The sequence below is a fragment of the Nilaparvata lugens genome, chromosome 8, assembly GCF_014356525.2.
Source record: "Nilaparvata lugens isolate BPH chromosome 8, ASM1435652v1, whole genome shotgun sequence".
Classification (NCBI taxonomy): Eukaryota; Metazoa; Arthropoda; class Insecta; order Hemiptera; family Delphacidae; genus Nilaparvata; species Nilaparvata lugens.
Genome location: NC_052511.1, coordinates 7,864,136 through 7,886,512, shown reverse-complemented (window position 1 = coordinate 7,886,512; position 22,377 = coordinate 7,864,136). Strand labels below are relative to the sequence as shown.

Sequence of the window (22,377 nt, the reverse complement as noted above, 5' to 3'; positions counted from 1 at the left end):
AGCTCATCCTTCACACTGACGCTCTTTGTATTGTTAATTTCTATGAGAAACAAAAATAACAGCTATGTACTGTAGTAGCTGTAATACCTGAATAAATTATAATTTATTTTTCCTACAGTTACGTTGAAAAGTGGCCATTGCTGCACTGATTACAGAACGCAAAGAATCACTTTTCCACTCTAGTGCGGGAAAATTCTTTTCTGCACTCCAGATTTGCTACATGGCAACGCAAAATACTTTTCCTACAGTTACGTTGAAAAGTGGCCATTGCTGCACTGATTACAGAACGCAAAGAATCACTTTTCCACTCCAGTGCGGGAAAATTCTTTTCTGCACTCCAGATTTGCTACATGGCAACGCAAAATACTTTTCCTACAGTTACGTTGAAAAGTGGCCATTGCTGCACTGATTACAGAACGCAAAGAATCACTTTTCCACTCCAGTGCGGGAAAATTCTTTTCTGCACTCCAGATTTGCTACATGGCAACGCAATACAGTAGCCTCTCTCTTATCCGGACTCATCGGGACTGAGGCCAGTCCGGATAACGTTTTTTCCGGTTAAACCGACGGTCCCTAAAAGTCGTTAAATTGGTACGCATATTTTGTAGTTTATAAGCCAATAATGACTTTTACGTAAAAATAATAAAACTAGACGCTTTATTATGATATCTGTGAACACAAAACACAAGAAAATAGTTAGTTGCAGTCCGGTTGCACCAATGTGCTGATAATTATTTTCCGGTTAAAGAGATGTCACTTCCGTGGAGTGTAGTCCGGTTAAACCGATGTCCGGTTAAAAGGTGTCCGGTTAAGAGAGAGGCTACTGTAGTATATTTCGCACCTAGGGCCGAAAATGAGACTTTTCTGGCTCGAAATCGGTTTTCAAGTCCGAGGCCGTAGGCCGAGGACTAGAAAAGATTGAGAGCCGGAAAAACATTTTTGCCCATGGTGAGAACGTAATTTTTCGCCACACAGAAAAATAAACAATATATATATGAGAATAATAATTATTCTCATTGTCTATTATAAGCACTTCCGAAAGCAAAAGTGGAAGGTCATAGCTCTAGCAAATCTGAATATCAAGAAATTGTCCAAGTATTTTTATTTTTTATTCTGATTTGTCTAAATAACCTAAAAGATTATGTCCAATTATGTAAGAGGTTGAGTTTATACTTTTTATTCTTCCAAATGACAATAAGATGATATTATTATAAATGTTTTAATTATTGAATGATAAACACAAATAATGAAAAGTTTTTGATCAGCTGGTTTATCACACTTGAAAAAGTTTTTGATCAGCTGTTTTAGCACACTTGAAATTCGGCCAATCTGATGTGATCTGAATGTCAATGAAAGTTTAGGTTAGAAGTTCTATCCTTCTATGAAAATCGAATTATTTGAATAGTTTATAATATATATCTTATCTGTATTTTATTCATTTAAATAAAATGATAGTATATTATTACAAAATACTTTATTGAATTCTAGAAGCATAAAATGATTCCGTTTATCCACCATGTTCCGTGATAAACGCTTTACTAGGAGGTTTGAGGTTAGATTCTATTATACTCTGAAAATTGAATTTGAATAGTTTATAATATCTCATTTGTATTTCATTCATCCAAATAAAATGATAGTATCTTATTGCAAAAACTTTATTCAATTCTAGAAGCATAAACTGATTCCGTTTCATAAACTATTTTGTAAACACGTTCACATCAAATCAGAATCAGCTGACTTCAAGGTTATTTTACAGCCCTAGGGCCGTAAAAATTTTACCGGCCTGGTCAGAGAACAATCACTTTCGGCCTCCATATGACGCACGTAAACCAGCTCATTACATCCAAGTGGGGCGAAAAATACTTTTCCTACAGTTACGTTGAAAAGTGGCCATTGCTGCACTGATTACAGAACGCAAAGAATCACTTTTCCGCTCTAGTGCGGGAAAATTTTTTTCCTACAGTAACGTTGAAAAGTGGCCATTGCTGCACTGATTACAGAACGCAAAGAATCACTTTTCCGCTCTAGTGCGGGAAAAATTTTTCTGCACTCCAGATTTGCAACATGGCAACACAAAATACATAGTAGGTTATATGGAGCAACAGTGCAGCAAAATCAAAATGAAGTTGGTAACAGTGACTGCTGTGGCTGCTATAGTGAGCAGAGGTGCAACGAAGCACAACGCGCTAATTATTATTCATTATATATTATAACCAAGGACAACGAGGACTTTAGGATTTTAGGATTAAGGTTTTTATCAATAATAAAATTACACAGAAAAACATTTGATGCATTTCAGGCAATTTTACCCATAATTACCCACTTTTCATATTCAATGGTAACTGTAGGAAAAACTTAATGTGAAATACGTGCGCAAAGTTCCTCTGCTGCACTCAAGAAACCATTCCGCCCTCGCCTACGGCTCGGGCGTAAACGTTTCTTTCGGTGCAGCAAACTGTCACTTTGCGCACTAGTTGCACAAATAACTATTCTGCACTCCAGATTTGCAACATGGCAACGCAAAATACTTAGTAGGTTATATGGAGCAACAGTGCAGCAAAATCCAAATGAAGTTGGTAACAGTGACTGGGCTGCTATAGTGAGCAGAGGTGCAACAAAGCACAACGAGCACAGCATTAAGTAGATATTATAACCAAGGACAACATTTTTATTCAATTTGACAATAAATTAAGGTTTTTATCAATAATAAAATTACACAGAAAAACATTTGATGCATTTCAGGCAATTTTACCCATAATTACCCACTTTTCATATTCAATGGTAACTGTAGGAAAAACTTAATGTGAAATACGTGCGCTAAGTTCCTCTGCTGCACTCAACAAACCATTCCACCCTCGCCTACGGCTCGGGCGTAAACGTTTCTTTCGGTGCAGCAAACTGTCACTTTGCGCACTAGTTGCACAAATAACTAGTTTTTATAGCATTTGTTGTTTTATTATGATTGAAACTATTGCAACATTGGGTTATGTATAGAATGTGCAAAACTCAACTAAATAAAAATACTGAGTGTATGTAATAATTATGTAGGTATTACGTACGTATACGTATATGTACAACATGTATAGTAAGTAGTCTATGCTTATATATGTAGGGGGTCCGGCTTACTGCTGAATTATGCAGGGGGGGCTTGAAGTAAAAAGTTTGAGAACCACTGATGTATTGCAATTAATTAATTCTATGTTTCAATGGGCATGCATACAGTAAAGTATTAAAAACGTTTCACTTATATGGGCTAATTTTGTACAAATTAATAAAAACAATATAAAAGAAGTTGATTTCAACTTGAAAATGACCTACCTAAGTTATGGTCGAAGTTGGTCGTTGAAATATTTTAAAGTTTTTAATAATAAAGGGTACTACAAGTTTTTATTAATTAATAAAGTATTATAATTTTTGAATTATGATTATCTGAATAATTATTACAAAATTAGTAATCTAAATTATTATTGCTTCACTTTTTGCTATTAAAAAGAACACTTTTTGCTTTTTGCTTTTTGCTTAAAAACAATATAAAAGATGTTGGTTTCAACTTGAAAATGACCCAAGTTATGGTCGAAGTTGGTCGTTGAAATATTTTAAAGTTTTTAATAATAAAGGGTACTACAAGTTTCTATTAATTAATAAAGTATTATAATTTTTGAATTATGATTATCTGAATAATTATTACAAAATTAGTAATCTAAATTATTATTGCTTCACTTTTTGCTATTAAAAAGAACACTTTTTGCTTTTTGCTTAAAAACAATATAAAAGATGTTGGTTTCAGCTTGAAAATGACCCAAGTTATGGTCGAAGTTGGTCGTTGAAATATTTTAAAGTTTTTAATAATAAAGGGTACTACAAGTTTTTATTAATTAGTAAAGTATAATAATTTTTGAATTATGATTATTTGAATAATTATTACAAAATAAGTAATCTAAATTATTATTGCTTCACTTTTTGCTATTAAAAACGACTAGCAGTCTCTTTTTGTGTAGTTGAGAAGTTGATATTGTGGTAATTATTCATATTGAATGAAAAGACTAAGAAATTGTCAAAAACCACAGATTTATTGATACTTAGAAAGACCGGTTTCGGTTATTGCACCATTGTCAATCTCTGATAAACTAGCAGACTAGCAGTCAGATTTTTTCCAATAAATGAATTTATTCAATTACTGTGACAACGAGATCTTTCGGCAGGTCCGCCATCTTCTTGGTTGACAACATCCTCCTGGTTGACATCTACCTCGATGTCACAGTAAGTGAAAAAAAATCAATTATTGAAAAAAATCTGACAGCTAGTCGTTCTTTTCAATAGCAAAAAGTGATTTAATAATAAGCAGTTCGTGATAGAAAACAACATTGAAGAATTTTATTATTACTGATGATGTCCACATATGATCTGATCGTGGGTAATGGAAGAAAGAATTATGCAAACACATGGCAGGCAAATAATGAATAAACCTATATCCATCCTTAATTTTTAGGGAAGGATTTGGAAAATTGAATTGAAGTGAAAGTACTACACCTTTTCCAACTGTATTTGAGAAAGTATCAATTGTAATTGAGAATAATCATTTGTATTTGAGAAAACGTCCGATGTAAATGAGAATAGTCAATTGTATTTGAGAAGTCATCACTTGTAGTTGAAAATAGTGAATTTTATTTGAGAAACTATCATTTCAATTTGAGAATAAACGATTTGAAATCGAGAAGTTGTCAGTTGTAATTGGGAAATGGTTTTAAAAAAACCAGTGCTTCCAGTACCGTACTTATATTTTTCATAACTGTACTCATAAAAAATAATATGATAATATATTTAATATTTATTTATTTATTTATTTATTAGTGGACAGAATCACAAATCATATAAATTAATATGATTAGGAAGGATAAACAGGCTTGGCCCAAATCTATTCCATTCCCAAATTTTCATAAATTACAAAAATGTCCAAAAAATAGGTTATGTTTCTACTGTAAAACGTTCAAGTTCAATTTTCGTCCAAAAATATATATAAGCTAAACATTTTGAATTTAGAGAAATTAAAACACCAAACTATATTTAAATATAACACTCAATTATCACTTCATATTATTGAATTAATTAGGTTATTTTATAAAATTTTGAACCCAAAAATACACACAACTTCTCTCACTAAGCACAGCTGTATTTTTTGTGATTATATTGATATTCCAATAAAACGTTTAGTTTTTAAATGAGAAATTATTTTTGAGCCGAAAAATCCATTGAAGAATTGCTTGATCAAAAGATTCAATTGATTGATAATAAAGTTCAATATTGCGCCTTGAACATAGAGAATTTGATCTTCATCAAGTGCAATATTTCACAAAATGTTTGGAGACAAAAGTCGTGTTGCCAGTACATACACAGAAATGATACTCATTAATCATTCGTAAACAGTACAGGGGAAATAATTTCACCATTGAAAATATTAATTTGCCCCCATGCAAAGTCTATGATATTAATTGGAATACTGTGTACGTAGTACCGTATAGTATCCTTTCCTGCTCAGACCTGCAGGCAACAGTAGGCTACAAAAGAGCCACGACATGTCAATTGGAAAATTTTCTCATTTTCGATTGATATCTTCTCATTTACATTTGACGATTTCTCAAATACAATTCACTACTCTCAATTACAAGTGATGACTTCCCAACTACAATTGACTATTCTCATTTACATCTGAAATTCTCTCAATTAAGTGACTATTCCCAAATATAATACTTTCTCAAATTAACATGATACATTCTCAAATAAAATTGGAAAAGGTGTAATAAATGTGAAAATTTGAACCAATTACCGGTAACCCACTGCCATCAGCTTCCAGGTATGATATGAGTGTGGGATCCACGTTGGCTTTGCGGTAGGTGTCACTGAGGAACGTCCTGAACGCATCCGGCGTGGGGGACTGCAGGTAGGCACCAGGTCGCTCCCCCAGGTTGGTCGACGACACCCCCACCAGGGTGCCGTACGAACGCTTAGCGTCCTGCTTACGTTGCAGGTAAAGCACCACCACTGCTTCGGATCGAGTGTACCCGTCGGCTGAAAGTAGAAAATGTTTCAGATTTACTAAGGGAAAAGTACCACTATAGTTTTTAAGTTTCAGATCTTACTATAGATTCTGATCTTGAGTATCCATCAACTGCAGAACCAAACGTAATATTCAAGTACTTGATTATGACTCAAGGCCTGCATAATTTACAAAATCATGGAAAGAAAGTAAAGTAGTTGGAACAATCTCTGATATTGAGTTCTCATACGACTTGAAGAAACTACCCTTAAAAATGCAGAGGCCCGGTTGCACAAAAGTCAGTTAAATTTTAACTGAGATTAAGTGATAATTAAAGACGTCTATCGCTTCTCTGATTGTTTCTTGTGGACTTTTACCGCCATTTAATCGCCATTAAAATTCAACAGACTTTTGTGAGACCGGGCAAAATAAATAAAATAAATTATTTTCTTGGTCGCAGGAATAAAAAATGCTTAGAGCTATTGAAATTGGTTTTACACGGAAATATTTGTTATATACTTCAGCTTTAATAATCGTAGATAAAATTTTTAAAGGTGATTGATAAAAGTTTTTTTTCTCTTGTACATACCGGTAATAATATTGTCTAATAGGTTTTGTTGCTCTTTCACAGTGTTGTATTTACCTAGAAACTTTTGAATTGCATAATAGAATAACACTATTACAGTTTTATTAATTTATTTTCTTGCTAATGGTGCAATAAAATAGTTCCCTTTGTGAAATGTATTAAAACTCGAACTAATATTTTCTCATGTTTTCTCACAGTGATATTTCATCTTCATCTTCATCTTCATCTGCATGTTGTACGGTACTTCTGTTTTATACAAAAGTAGAATATTTGAAAATTGTAGCCTATTATGGTTAATGGAAGTATAACATTTGTAATTCAAACAGGTTTTTATTACTAGAGACCGGTTGCACAAATGTCTGTTACATTTCAACGGTGATTGAACGACGAATGAATGCCATAAAAAACAATCAGAGAAGCTAGAAACATCTTAGCACTTAATTACAGTTAAAAATTTACATACTTCTGTGCAACCGGGACTGGAAGTTTGTAAGAAAATGAGTGAGAAATGAAAAAAAATGTTTGGATACCACGAGAACCAATCAAAGAAGCTAGAAACGTTTTGACACTCAATCACACTTGGAAATTAACAGACCTTTGGGCCAACCGGGCCTACAAATTGGTAAGAAAATTAGTGAAAAATGAAAAAAAATGGTCTGACACCACGAGAATCATCAATCAGAGAAGCGAGAAACGTCTTAGCACTAATTCACAATAAATATTTAACATACTTTTGTGCAACCGAACCTAAAAATTGGTAAAAAAATGGTTTGATACCACGAGAATCAATCATTGAAGCGAGAAATACTGTTAAAGTATTTAACGATAGGCCTACTGTTAAAGTATACATTAAAGTTAACAGTATAAATACTGTTAAAGTATTTAACGAGCGAATCAATCATTAAAGCGAGAAATCACAGTTGAAAATTAACAGACTTTTTTGCAACTGGGACTGAAACTTGATAGGAAAATGAGTGATAAATTACAAAACTATCATACTGAAAGAGCGTGTGCATCTATCATGCAACCGGGGCTGAAAATTTATAAGTAAATTATTGTAAATTAAAAAAAAAAATACCATCTTCACTGAAGGAGCGTGTGCACCCATCAGTGCTGAGTTTTCCCATGCCGACATACTGCAGGGAGATGTTGGGATAGAGCGTGAGATTGGCAATGCCGACCAGAGCAGAGTTGCAATGACCGTCGGCCACCAAGTTGAACGCCTGCTGTAGGCACTCCATGCCCCCGATCCAAGTGCTATCCACACAGAAACTGGGCCCTACAAACCATAAAGTTCACATTAAAAATACACAAAATTGACCCTTTTAGATAACAGAACAAACATTGCCATTTAAACTTATATTATTACTCAATGTAATTTAAAGTAATTTACGCGTCCCGTAGCTTTGCCTCGGTGACTTTGAAACTGCATACAGGCAAGGTATGGTTCGCGGGGTAATATTCACGGCTTTGCAAAAACATCACGTTTCAGAGACCCTGGATCCCTAGATGGAGGAAGCACCCAACACACAGAGATTCTTCATGAATGAGAGAGTTGCAACGTATCACCAGCAATGGAAAGAGCATGTTGATCGAATTTCAGCTGATAGGGTGTGTTGTGCTGAAAGGACGTAGCTCCAAAATGCTTCTTGGGTATCTTTTCGGATTCAACACGTTGCTTTTGAGAAGATACAAAATAGCATCTGTTGCTTATGGAAAGATACATTAAAGCTCCTTGTGTATTTTTTCGGATGCAACACGTTACTTTTGAGAAGATACAAAAGAGCATCTGTTGTTTATGGAAAGAAACATGAAATCTCCTTGTGAATCTTTTCGGATGCAACACGTTGCTTTTGAGAAGATATGAAAGAGCATCTGTTGCTTATGGAAAGAAACATGAAAGCTCCTTGTGTATCTTTTCGGATGCAACACGTTGCTGTTGAGAAGATACAAAAGAACATCTGTTGCTTATGGAAAGATACATTTTCAAAAATGTTCGTTGTTTTTGAACGTGTAGTATTGTAGTCCAGTGGCCCTCCGCCGATAGGCAAAGATACAGGACTCGGACAATATTTCTAGTTTGAAATAAATTATAGATTGGTGAAAGCAGTTAATACAATATCACGTTTTATAATGGCTCTCATCAAATGAAATTCTTGTTTTAGATAACATATAAAGAGATGCACGTTACAATACAAACAATACAGTGGAAAAGATAGAATGGCATAGTTGTCAGTTTTCTTCTTCTTCCACCACCTTCTATACAGTAGAAAGCTGTGATTCAAGTTATGCCGGTATATCTCATCTGATATTAAAATTGTTGATTATTGTTAATAATTATCAATTCTATTTTGAATACAGTATATTTCATTGGTCAAGAAAAAATATTTTTCATGATTTAATTAGAAATGTTCATAATGTGTTGGTTTATTTGAATTGTTCATTATACTTTTACAACATAATATAGACTACAAACGTTTTGATTTTCAAGTGTTCTATGTTCAAAGTTTCCAACGTTTTAAGTGTTTAATGTTTATCACTGAAATCTATTTCCCATCTAATTGAATTTGTCAATACATGATTTCATTTGTGAATTGTAATGCTATAAATTGCTAATATATCCAATAGTTTTCTATGAACTTACACTTTGAATGTTATAAATTAAAAAAAGTAAATTCGTCTGGCTTTTGTTGGTGGGGAGCCCCTTGCGGGAAGGTCCCACCGCCAGAATATATATCATTTAAGATGTCAATGGGTCTTACAACTGTCAAATGAAAATTTTAATAAATAGATAAATAAATAAATTAAGCCTACAAAAATAAGACTATATTAATTTTTGTCCCAGCCCAATAGTCACCACTGTTTATATTTGCTGTCATGACCATGAGGTGATATATATTTAAATTCCATGAAATGACTCACCAGTTAGATTGAGAATGTATGAGAGCCGATTAGCCTGCATGGACCTGTTGTGACCTAGAATACCGAAACCTTGTCGCTTCGTGTCGAATATGGTCAGGAATTCAGTCTCACTGATGCAGGAAGCCATCATCACTGCTGTATTCGAGCCATTCAGCTCAGTAGGATTCACACCTGTTGATCAAATGCAATAAATAATAAGTAGTGTCATCAAATCAAACTGATTATTATTTCAAAAACAATACAATAGAATGATTATTAATGTGATAATCACCTTCTATACAGTCATTGTCAACGAGTGTTGATGAGCTCTGTTAATAGAATAATAATGTGCTTAATTAGGCCTTTATCACAGTAGCCTAACTAACTTGCAAGAAATGAGCAACAGTAGTTATCAATGATTAATTTGAAAAAATTGAGGTTGTGACAATTCCATGTCTTTTCATTGGATTGTCTCACAAGAATAATATTATATTGTAAAATCACTTCTTGAATATTAATACATCATATACTAACTCTAACTAAATCATTACTAACTCTAACTAAATCATTACTAACTCAGTTTTTCAAGTTTCAAACTGAAGAAAATAGATGAAACAACCCAGTTCAAAGGAACGTAGTATCAAACACAATAATTACTATGATGTTAATGCTGATAAGATAATCAGTATTGTGCGTCAAATATCAGATTTACAGGAATCTTGAGAAAAATATTCAAGTAGGATATTATCAGAAGAAGATAATCATAAATTAACTTACAAATTAAAGAGGGTTAGAACATTTTCTCATTATTTTAGCTCTATGGAGAATCTAACTTTCAAACTCTCCAATATAGTGTGACTTCAATCTGATATAGAATTCATTAACGATTTTTGTAAAATATTTCTATTTAAACTAGTCACTAAGAATAACTATTAATTTTGTTCTCTTATTTCTTATCCTAAAATATTACAGATGGAATTTTACAGCATTTAATTGGGATTTTTGTTTAATAATTATTATTACTGAAATATCAATTTTTATTGCTAAAGTCTTCCAGTGAAGCCTACAGTTCCAATCTATAATTTCACTACTTTAAATTATTTCACTACACTTTTATTTAATATACATTTTTCACTTCACTAGTACTACAACTTTGTTCTCTTCAACCTCCTTGTGAGTTCAGTGTTGTCTAGTGAATTTTTAGTAGTTGTAATACTAATTCACGAACTAATTGAAATAAATGACAAAGGGCTTTGTTCTCTTCAACCTCCTTGTGAGTTCAGTGTTGTCTAGTAAATTTTTGTAGTACTAATTCACGAAATAAATAACAACATGAAGTAAAATGGCATACTTCAGCACAGTTCTATACAAATTTAGGAAGGCTAGAACTTTACTAATTTAGTACAAAGAAAAATCCGATCGTTTAGTTTTCTTATTTTACCTGATATGATATACAATTCATTAATGTAATAATTCAAATTGAATAACAGGCTTTCAACCCAAAGCAACCATTATTCTGAAAATTTGTACATACCACTCGAAAATCGAAATTGGTATATTATTTATTACCAATACCATTTTTCTCTCTAAAATTTAGAACTACACTCGAGATTATTTCATAATGGATAATGATAATTTATTTATGTTTGAAACTAGACAGAAATTATATTTACCTGCATCTACTATGGCTTCATAAGCTCTTTCCATAGATAGTCTAGTCAGAGGATCCAAATTCTCACATAATTTCCTATGGATTCCGAAGAAATTAGCATCGAATTGGTCTTTTGATTTGACTTTTCCTATGGCACTTGGTACTCCCAGCTCACCTGTGATTCGACAATAAATAACAATTTATATTTATGAATGAATAAATTATTTATTATGGATAATCTAAACAATTGAATAAAGATGTACAGAAGAATAAACGCAATGAAATAAAATACTTTTTGCTTTTGGAAGCAAAATAAATGCAAAATTAACTGCAAATAAATGCAAATAAAACTGCAAATAAATGCAGTTCGTGCATAAGACAAATTGGTTGGACAAAAAACTCCAGATCATAATAGTTTGAAAATCAAAATTTTGTAAATAAATAGTCATAATAACACATCAATTCATGCAAATTGTGGGTTGGAAGATCAAAAGATTCACCGATAAATTATAACAAATTTAACAGATTTAACAAAATTATAACAGATTTCCCTCTAGAATTTTTGCAATAGAAAACTGTTTGAGGAATATTTCCTAGTGACATTATAAATCTTGGTTACCATAATCGTTTTTCAATCTGAATTCCTAATTTTCAAACCATAAATTCAAAAATATTATTCACACAACGATAATTTTCAGTAATAATTCATTTTTAAAACCTTAGTTTTATTATTCATTCATCAGTTAATTTTGAAATACCTCTACTTGGAAGAGAATATTGTCTGATTCCCAAAACTCAGTAAATCTATTTATTTCTTGCTCCAGATCGATTTGAATGCAAATATACTTCATCAAGCGGAGTTAGGACTTTCAAGTCCTCTCTGCCACTCAACCTAAATCCTTAACTTAATTTCAATAATTATTGTAGTACGGTATCCCTATAAGGAAAAGTGTAAAGTGAATATCCTTCGAAAGTTTTATCATTTTGAGTTTATTCTTGGTTTATGAATGGGATGAAGGGATTGTAATTGATATGTTTTATCAAGTTTTGACACAAAGAATGATGACTTGCAGACAATATATATAGTCTAGTCTCATTCTAGTGTCATAACTTGATGATTGACTATACAAGACTCCAAATAGTAATTCTAGTTTCAAAACGTGATAAATAATAATATCGTGTGACCTGGCTGGCTCAGGTCTGGTGTCAGAGTTTTCAGGTCGCAACTGATCAATTCTGGGCCTCTAACATGACCTAACGACTGCTTAGGCAGCCGGGACCGATGGCTTAACGTGTCCATCCGAAACAAGGATGGACATCAAAAAACTTGATGAAACATATAGGCCAGCAGTCCACAATGGATAAAGAAATTCAAGATTTTGACTAATATGATACTGTATAATTATCAACTAGAATACAATTTTATCAATTATATATTAAATTAACACTCATTTTATTAATTAAATTATTATTTATCATGAAAAATACTATTCTTACCACGAGGCCATCTTCGATCGTCATCAGTAACTAGGCTGATATTCTCGAAGAGTTTCTTCTTCAATTCATCAATGCTGTCACATTCTGGGAATATACCTCCAACCCCGGATATCACAACTTCATGTCGTTCAGGCATTTTCCTTTGATTCAGCTTCTACAAAACTATAATAGAAAAGAATGAAGGAACCGAAATTATTAGTTTGACTTTCTGAACCTTACATGATCAAATCAATTCCCATTCTCAGGTTAAAAAACGTGTTCATGAATAATTAATACTAAACGAAATTTCAATTAGCTGTTTACCCTGTTGACAATATTTGCAGTAGCAGAAGTCTTTGGGGTGATTTACAGCATTTAATTGGAATTTCGTTTAATAATAATTATTCATTAATTAGCATTTGAGCAAATGCAACTTCCAATTTATTTTCATCTGTTCATGAATAGTTTAGTAATATCAGGGAGATAAAACTTATACAAAACTACAAGAGAAAACGTCAAATGAAACGAATTTATTAGTTTGACTTTCTGAACCTTGAATGATCAAATCAAATCCTATTCTAAGGTAAAAAAGTGTTCATGAAAAGTTGAGCTTTTCCTATCAGGGGAAAGCCTGTTTTCTCTGGACAGAATAGGGACTTAACTACATAAAAATACTGAAATACAGCTACAGATGTGTTGCTTCAAGCACGAAACTGCAGTTCTGTAACTAAGTTAAATTATTAAAAGAGGATTTGACAGCTAAAACAGTGCTTTTCGATTTAAAGGTAAGTAGCCACTATTTCCTGAGTCTTCCAGAACAATGAATTTAATATATTATATAAATTTGTATATTTTATACTGCTAGCAAACGGGATTAGAACAAAATTTTGAGTGAGTTGTAAAGAAAAATGAATAATTGTGATAACTACGGAGTCACATCCGTTCATATAGTAGGCCTACTTAATCTTATTTCTGTCTGCCGTTCAATGATTTGAGTGATTTTCAATCAAGACTTTATTAACAAGTCTGGGTCTATCATGGGGATTTAAAAAATAAGAATTTAATATAATATTGGAGTAGTTACATTGAGTTTATACTTCCATATTTAGAATATAAAGAAAATAAAAATCTCAGTACCCTTTTTTGAAATATTTTATCACAACATGTTTCGGACATTTATGCCATTTTCAAGTTTCCATATTTAGTTTCTCCAAAACCAACCACAATCTAACATCTATGTGGATATGTCAATTCATGAATGTATTTTGGAGAAAAAATAAATAGATGAAAAAGAAGATGATTAGAAAATATATAAAAATAAAGACCGACAACTTAATTTTTTTCAAGTGAATATGTTACATTCAAGATAGTATGGGCCTCTTATTTTTCAACCTTTTCAGTGAATTTATTTTTCAATACTTTGCTGAAGAGATGAATAAATTATATACCCATTGAGTGTGATCAATTTTAGAGCAAGAAGCATAGAAGTTCTTGTTACAGATGATAATTATTATCATCATATTATGATTTCAATACACTAGTTACCAGGACGGGTTAATAACAGTTTAGTCTTGAATGTATTAAAATAAAGATGGTTGATATATGAAGAGTATTATTTATTCAATATCTAACATGGCGCAGTCAAAAATAAAATGAAACAAGAATAATTGAAATAATATCTAACAGTTCTCATTTTTGTAAGAAAAAAACTTTAAAGAAGGTCTAGCTTCAGATAACAGTGATTTAATAATAAAATAAGATTATAAATATATTTAAACAATTATGTACTTGGCTCACCTGTAGAATTCAGCTATCTTGAAGAAGCTGAAAATATTTTCAAACAAGATATTGATTCTGAAATAAAATAGCCAATAAGTCAGACAACCTTTCACCAGAAAAATAATTGAAGAATAAACTTCAACAAAATTATCAAGCAGCTTTTGATGGCTGAAAATTTAAATTTTCAATCAATTCAATGCTAATTTTAGAATGAAAGGTGCACAATACAAATTTGCATGAGTCAATTCCTTGATTCAGAGTTGTAAACAATGACCCACCGAATTGATTTGTTCCCAAGGCTAAATTATTCTACTCTGCAATAACTGGACTATACGTTCTGTAGGTATTGCAGTGTAGTACATGTTAAATAATTATTTGCAGTAGGTACCGTTTGTTATAGAGCAACTTCAGAACCAACTATCGTACCGGAATTAGATACTAAATTAACCAAAAGAGATTAATTATAGCAAGCTAATGAACGATGACAGCTATAGAATAATCAATAGCTAATATAGTATAAGTAATAGATTAGCTAAATCATGAAGATGTGATTCATGTTGTTCCTATCTATAGGGCTACATTTTTTGACCGAGCGAAGGGAGGTCTAAGATTCAAGTCGACGGTTTGGCAATAAATTCTCTTGATGTTTAAATGTTTATATGTTGCGCATTTACGGCGAAACGCGGTAATAGATTTTCATGAAATTTGACAGGTATGTTTCTTTTTTAATTGCGCGTCGACGTATATACAAGGTTTTTGGAAATTTTGCATTTCCAAAGGATACATAAAAGGAAAAAGGAGCCTCCTTCATACGCCAATATTAGAGTAAAAATCTGGTGTGGCGCACTCACACAACTTTCCTTGCCGTTATGGAAATTTATCACCTGACGCTAGTGTACTCGCGCATCTCAAGTCTACTATTCAAAGATATGAGACAGCTAGTGATAGGTCAATAACGCTGGAAACACACGAGGTCTGCTATCTCTTCGAAGTGAATGATTTAATAGAACCAACAGTTGCCAACAGTTTGCAATTTAATAATCACATTTTCTCGGATTTCAAGCTTATTTTAAATTGTAGGTGGAAATGTTACTGGACATTATTGCAGAGATTTTCATGCTCAATCTTTTCCACTTGAAATTTTCTGTTTAAATTTTATATGAAGGCTGATAATTGAGAATCTAAAATCAAACTTTGCATAGATGGGTCAAAGCTCCTGAAATTTCTACATGAGATTTTCATGCTCAATCTACTCCACTTGATTTTTTTTGTTTCTTGTATCTGAAGCCTGATAATTGGGAATCTATCTGCATTGATGGAGCGGAGCTCCTGAAATTTTTACAGATATGGGACTTGTAGCAGTTGATAGAGCTTATTAATGACTATTCTAGGTAAAAATTGATCAAAATCGTTGGAGCCGTTTTCGAGAAAATCGCTAAAAACCGTGTTTTTGACAAAATTATTAATTTAGTTACCAGTTAACAACTGTTTCGAAGAGGTACTCTCTCTAGATTATAGTTCTATATTAACATATGGTATGGACATTTTTCAATTATAATTGAGAGAATAAGAAGAACATACATGCTAAAAGACGAACTTTAAACCCTCAAAAACCACCCTTAGAGTTAAAATATTGCCAAAAGATTTCTTAGTGCGCCTCTAAAGGGCCAACTGAACTTACCTACCAAATTTGAACGTTTTTGGTCCGGTAGATTTTTAGTTCTGCGAGTGAGTGAGTGAGTGAGTCAGTCAGTCAGTGAGAGAGTGCCATTTCGCTTTTATATACCGTATATAGATTAATGCAGAGAATATTGGTATCGCTATTCTTCTATCTTCATCCACTGCCATTATAACGTGGACCACACTAAAGTATAGGTAATAGATTAGCTAAATAATCATGAAAATGTAATTCATGTTGTTCCTATCTATAGGGCTACATTTTTCATAAACCGTACGTATAATAAATTATTTCAACTGAGGAAACTCAACCCAGCTACACATAAATAATATGAAAGAAGTCATTTTAATTTTTTTCCTGCTTCAGTAGCATAATTATAGAGTAAAGATACCGGTACTTGTTTTATTTGTCTCTGATAATACTGATTGCATTGAGCTCGTGAATATATTAATTGACCGAGCTGAGTGAGGTCTAAGATTCAAGTCGACGGTTTTGCATTTCTCTTTATGTTTATATTTATGTTCCGCATTTACAGCGAAACGCAGCAATAGATTTTCATGAAATCTGACATGTATGTTCCTTTTTTAATTTCGCGTCGACGTATACATACGGTTGTTTTGAAATTTTGCATTTTAAGGATAATACAAAAGGGAAATGAGTCTCCTTTGAACGCCAATATTACCGTAAAAATCAGACTTTAGAATATTATTCATCATAAATCAGCTGTCTAGTGGACTATAATACTACCCGTTCAAAAACATCGAACATTTTGAAAATGTATCTTTCCATCAACGTTAGGTAGTAGACAGTTGACTATAATACTACCCGTTCAAAAACATCGAACATTCTGAAAATGTATATTTCCATCAACGTTAGTAGACAGTTGACTATAATACTACCTGTTCAAAAACATCGAACATCTTGAAAATGTATCTTTCCAACAACGTTGTAGACAGTTGCAGCCAGACCTGATAACAGCGCTCACACTCACATTCCGGGACGACACGTCACGGTACGATAGGACAGAAAGCTCTATGTTTATTTAGGATTTTTTCTAGACATTTTAAATTGATAAATTATTTATTAATTTTTGAGAAAACATAACAACAGGTCAATGTAACTTACTGAGCGCGAGGTCTACTGTTCACAGAACTACTAGTATATTTAGCTCTTGAGCAACACTAACAATTTCCCCAAAAATAGTAAAGAATCTTCAAAAAAAATTATGCAAGTTTTTCTTGCTTCTGATAATGTTTATTGATAAATGAACCTATATTATTTAAAGTGTGTTCCAAACTACCAACTCCAGATAGTAGCATCATTCTAAATTGATATAGATAGAGAGTGTACTCTTGAATCTATACTATAATAGAGCAAATAACTAGCTCATACACGTACGGGATAGGAAAATTATGTTTGACGCATCGTCTGAACTACTGGACTGATTAACTTGAAATTTGGCATATAGATTCTTAATTAACCAATGATGGTTATAGACCTATTTTCAATTCTTCAAGATTTTATTAGGTCAAGTTTTCAGTTTGTCAAGTTCTAAAATATGGGTATATTTTATATATATATTTTTTTTGTGTAGTTGAGAAGTTGATATTGTGGTAATTATTCATATTGAATGAAAAAGACTAAGATATTGTCAAAAAACAACTGATTTATTGAAATTAGAAAGACCGGTTTCGGTTATTACACCATTGTCAATCTCTGATAAACAGAGATTACAATGTTTATCATATCTGATGTTTATCAGAGATTGACAATGGTGTAATAACCGAAACCGGTCTTTCTAATTTCAATAATCAGTGTTTTTTTGACAATATCTTAGTCTTTTTCATTCAATATATTTTATATATTATTTATTTTATTTTTTATTTATTTATTTACAATGCAAATGACACTAATGTAATAACATTGAAAGATAAAATAATAAAGTAGTCCTTGTGCTATTTTTCTTCCAAATTTATAGGTGACAAAGTCCAAGATAAGGTTAGAATTTCACTTGTACAATTTTTATAGAATTTAGTCCAAAATAAGCATTAAAACTATTAATTTTGAATTTAGATGGCTTAAATTGATAAATTAATTCGAAATATTCCACTCAATTACCACTTGTAACGAATAATATTGAGTTATTTAAGAAAATTTGTAACTATTCAAAAAACACAAACTCGTAAACACTAAAGCTCAGCTGAATTGATTAATTACTATTTAATTTATTGCTAGTTAATTACTAGGGTTCCAACCCTACCAACTTGGTATTCTACCAATTTACCAAGCGTTTGCGGACCACGGGTTACATGCTAGTGAATAATAAATAATATATACTACTCTGATTTAGAGCTGCACCGTTGGGTAATGTTCTTTAGCTTTTCTTGATAGAATCGTTAATGTTCTTCTGAAGACAAGATCGGAAGATCTGATACAATCTTCTATTCCCGAACCATTAAAATTGTTTGTAAGTTGCATATTTTATATACTTCTCTGCCACACTACGTAAATTAAATGGGATTCCTCATGCACTACGTTAGTATACACATTTCAATAGAAATTTACTGTTATGAATATTATTAGTTACTATTCTACTGAGTTACAATTAACTAGTAACCAACTAGTTTGAGACTTCATCATGTTGAAGATCTATAACTTAGACCTTACCGTATAAGTAGAAAAGTATCAACTCACTGTATGACGATCGATAAAATTATGAAATTGAATGACTCACTAGTAATTTTAATTTAGATGTATTTTCAATTGTTTCTAATATTGAGGCTTAAGGCTGGGCAAAAGCTAAAAATAAACTTTCTGCTAGTGATATATTTCAAAGTTTTTCGATTTGTACATCATCAAGCAATCAAAATTAAAAAGTTTTCTCAGGTAAACATTTTTTCCCGATCATTACTTATTGAGATATGAGCGGCTAAAGTTTAAATTTTTGGGACAGAACATTTCAAATTCGGTAAGAGGTAAATCCATGAGATTTGAAGGATAAATTCTTCATGATATTGTTGATCTAGTAAATCAAAAATTTTCTGAAAATATCAATTTTCGAGAAAGTTAGTCAATTCAATAAAAATTACCAAAAATAACTTTTAGTTGAGTTATTTTTGGTAAATTGAATAACTTTTTTAAAAATCTATATTTTTGGAAATTTTTTTACTAGATCATCAATGCCGTGAAGAATCTATCCTCTAAATAGCATGAATGTATCTCTTACCGAATTTGAAATGTTCTGTCCCAAAAATTTAAACTTTAGGCGTTCATATCTCAATAAGTAATGATCGGAAAAAATGTTTTCCTGAGAAAACTTTTTAATTTTGATAGCTTGATGATATACAAATCGGATAACTTGAAATATATCACCAGTATAAAGTTTATTTTTAGCCTTTGCACAGCCTTAACTCACACGTACGCGACTCAAGTCGAGAAGAGACTGCAACTCAAGTCTCTTCTCGACGCAGCATGTGTTTTCAAATGGTGACAGTCGCGAAGACTAGAGTCGACTTGAAAACACAGAGTTGCAGTCTCTTCTCGACTTGAGTCGCGTAAGTGTGAGTTGAGCCAAAGTGTGCAGTTGTTTATCATACACATACTATTTACTACAGCCACAACCCTTGAATTTTACCTCATAACATAACATTTCAGATAATATGCCGTCATGTTATCTCCTGAATATTGATCATCTTCAAGAGTAATCAATGACAAATGAGAAGTGTTACTTTTCAAGTAAAATATTTATTATTTGTCTTTCGGCGAATTAATACTCAATTAGGTAGGAGTAAAATTTAATAAGAAAAGAAATACCACATAATTTAAGCTATAACAGTGATCAACACATTTATTAGCAAAAATTACAAATTGCCCATAAATACAAGATAGTTTCACAAAATATACATACAACGGAAAGATTTTATTTATCAATGTAGGCAGGTATTAAGGTGATTCTTTTTAAAGATTTTATTGTGACAAGTAAATATAGGTTAAAAAGCATTGTGAGAATTTTGATAATACTAGATTTCAATTTCTTGAAAATATTAGATTTCAGCTCATTCTTCAGATGTTGGAAACTACAATAAGAAGTGTTGATTTAAAAACCAGATTTGAAAATTCATAAAGTTGTGATGTGAAATATAAAATGAAAATATGATGGAATAAATTGCCCGCCAAGTTCTCTCACTATCAATCCAAGTTCTTAAAATTCCTAACAATTGATAAAATTAGTAAATACAATGAGCGGAGTTCATTAAGATAAGGATCACAGATATTGTAATTTAGAAAGAATCCCCTCCTGGAGAATACCGTATTTTTGGGAAACTGACAAGGTTCTAGTAAGGTAATTGTTAAGGTAATGTTTCAATAAAAATATGGTAACTAATGAGGAGTTTAATCAATCTACAGTCTACAGTTGAATTCATAATAAGTAATTCAAAACAGTTGAAGGAGTTGATTCATTATAAATGAATCAAAGAATAAGTAGAAGAGGTTAGTAAGGAAAAACTACAACCATAATTCACTATATTAATCAACCAACTATTACTAATTACAAAAATATTGTAAAATGATTATTGCACAGTACAAAACAGTAGAAAGGAAGTGTATAGCATAGTTCAACAAGGAGTATGAAATTATATAAAGAAGGTTGTGCATTCAACAATAGAATTTTTTTTTTCTTTTTCTAATCTATTGGACAGGTTCTTAGGACATAATCTATGAATTGAAATATTTTTATCAGCTTTTGTTAGCTAACAATAGGGCTTCAAAAGTCACTTTTTTGAGGCAGATGGTACACATACCCTACAAAAACTACTGGTCAGAAAAATTTGAGAAAAATATGCAAGTCTCCTCTTCAATATAGCAAAGATTACGTCAACTTTGTTTTTGAAAATCTGAAAAAAATTAAATTTTTATGCATTTTAAACTCCTTCTTCACATTCAATGTTCGTTCTATAGGCTTCAAATTCATAGCAACTTGTAGCGCTGTTCTTGATGAATAAAGTTAATGCTTAAACTTCTTTTATAGACACAATAATAGCCGCTGGTATGTGTACCTTTAAAGCACGGTTTTACGCCTGCTATGCTCGGGCAGCAAGTGAATAGTACAGCTGGAGCGATCTAGCGGAATTAGCTTGTCCCTAGAGCTAAGCGCTTGACTATACAGCGTTAATATATTGAATACAGTATTCATGCTAAGGATAGTTTCACAAGGATTTATGGAGATTAGAAGGATCACCTCTTGAAATTATTTTATTAAATTTTAGATTACAAATGTTTCCTTCTTCAAGAATATCAAGTTCAAGTTAATAGAATATTGAATGAGAAAGACTAAAAAATTGTCAAAAACCACAGATTTATTGATACTTGGAAAGACCGGTTTCGGTTATTACACCATTGTCAATCTCTGATAAACCAGTTTATCGGTTAAACCAGGATAAACCAGATAATTGGATAAGCCAGTTTATCAGAGATTGACAATGGTGTAATAACCGAAACCGGTCTTTCTAAGTATCAATAAATCTGTGGTTTTTGATAATTTCTTGGTCTTTTTCATTCAATATGAATAATTTCCACAATATCAACTTCTCAACTACACAAAAATTTAATAGAATACTACACCTAATTAGTTTGTCAAATTGATAAATTGATATAAACTTTCATTATTATATAGAAACTCAGAAATAGGTGAAGAGTATTGTTTCAATTCAAATGCCATTAAACCCACTTCAAATTATAATAGATAAAAATGATGAGGAAATTCTCAATGTAGGCTATTATTTACATAATGATAACTTTTAGGGCCGGTTTCCGAGCTCGAGATTTAGCTAAGTCCTAGACTTCAAACAGCTGGAGTCAGAAATTGCCTTTCCAAAACGGGGCATAGTCGCAGCTTTTATAACAGTAGTCGTAGTTTTTATTTTCTAATTTCTATAATTGGAAACGTTTTTCCTTGACGAAATTAGACATTCCTAAATAATTCAAAATAGCTGAAACTCTACACTATTTTCTCTTTATGTTATTTCGTCTTCAATTTTCTAGTTATTCGATATTTAATTCAAACGTGACTGTGACAATGACTGCGACTACGCCCCGTTTTGGAAAGCCAATTTTCTGACTCCAGCTGTTTAAAGTCTAGGACTTGGCTAAATCCCGAGCTCGGAAACCGGCCCTTTATGTATCTTCCCATAAGCAACAGATGCTCTGTTGTATCGTCTCAAAAGCAACGTGTTGCATCCGAAAAGATACTCGGAAACCGGCCCTTTATGTAT

General features: G+C 32.0%; 1 protein-coding gene and 1 long non-coding RNA gene across 2 annotated transcripts in view; one reads left to right on the top strand and one right to left on the bottom strand.

Moving 5' to 3' along the window:
- LOC111046194 (fatty acid synthase) overlaps nucleotides 1-14,601 on the bottom strand; it is a 75,067-nt gene extending 60,466 nt beyond the window's left edge. The window contains exons 1-6 of the mRNA XM_039433839.1: nucleotides 14,446-14,601; nucleotides 12,670-12,831; nucleotides 11,195-11,347; nucleotides 9,543-9,713; nucleotides 7,699-7,899; nucleotides 5,825-6,066 (exon numbers count right to left, since the gene is read on the bottom strand). Of these exons, the coding sequence (XP_039289773.1) occupies nucleotides 5,825-6,066; nucleotides 7,699-7,899; nucleotides 9,543-9,713; nucleotides 11,195-11,347; nucleotides 12,670-12,805 (903 nt within the window). The 5' untranslated portion in view covers nucleotides 12,806-12,831; nucleotides 14,446-14,601. The remainder of the gene's footprint in view (nucleotides 1-5,824; nucleotides 6,067-7,698; nucleotides 7,900-9,542; nucleotides 9,714-11,194; nucleotides 11,348-12,669; nucleotides 12,832-14,445) is intronic.
- Nucleotides 497-17,586, top strand: LOC120352611. Its single transcript, XR_005571966.1, has 3 exons — nucleotides 497-828; nucleotides 1,161-1,165; nucleotides 17,574-17,586. It is a non-coding gene; the product is annotated as an uncharacterized LOC120352611 (long non-coding RNA).
- The last annotated feature ends 4,791 nt before the right edge of the window (nucleotides 17,587-22,377 follow it).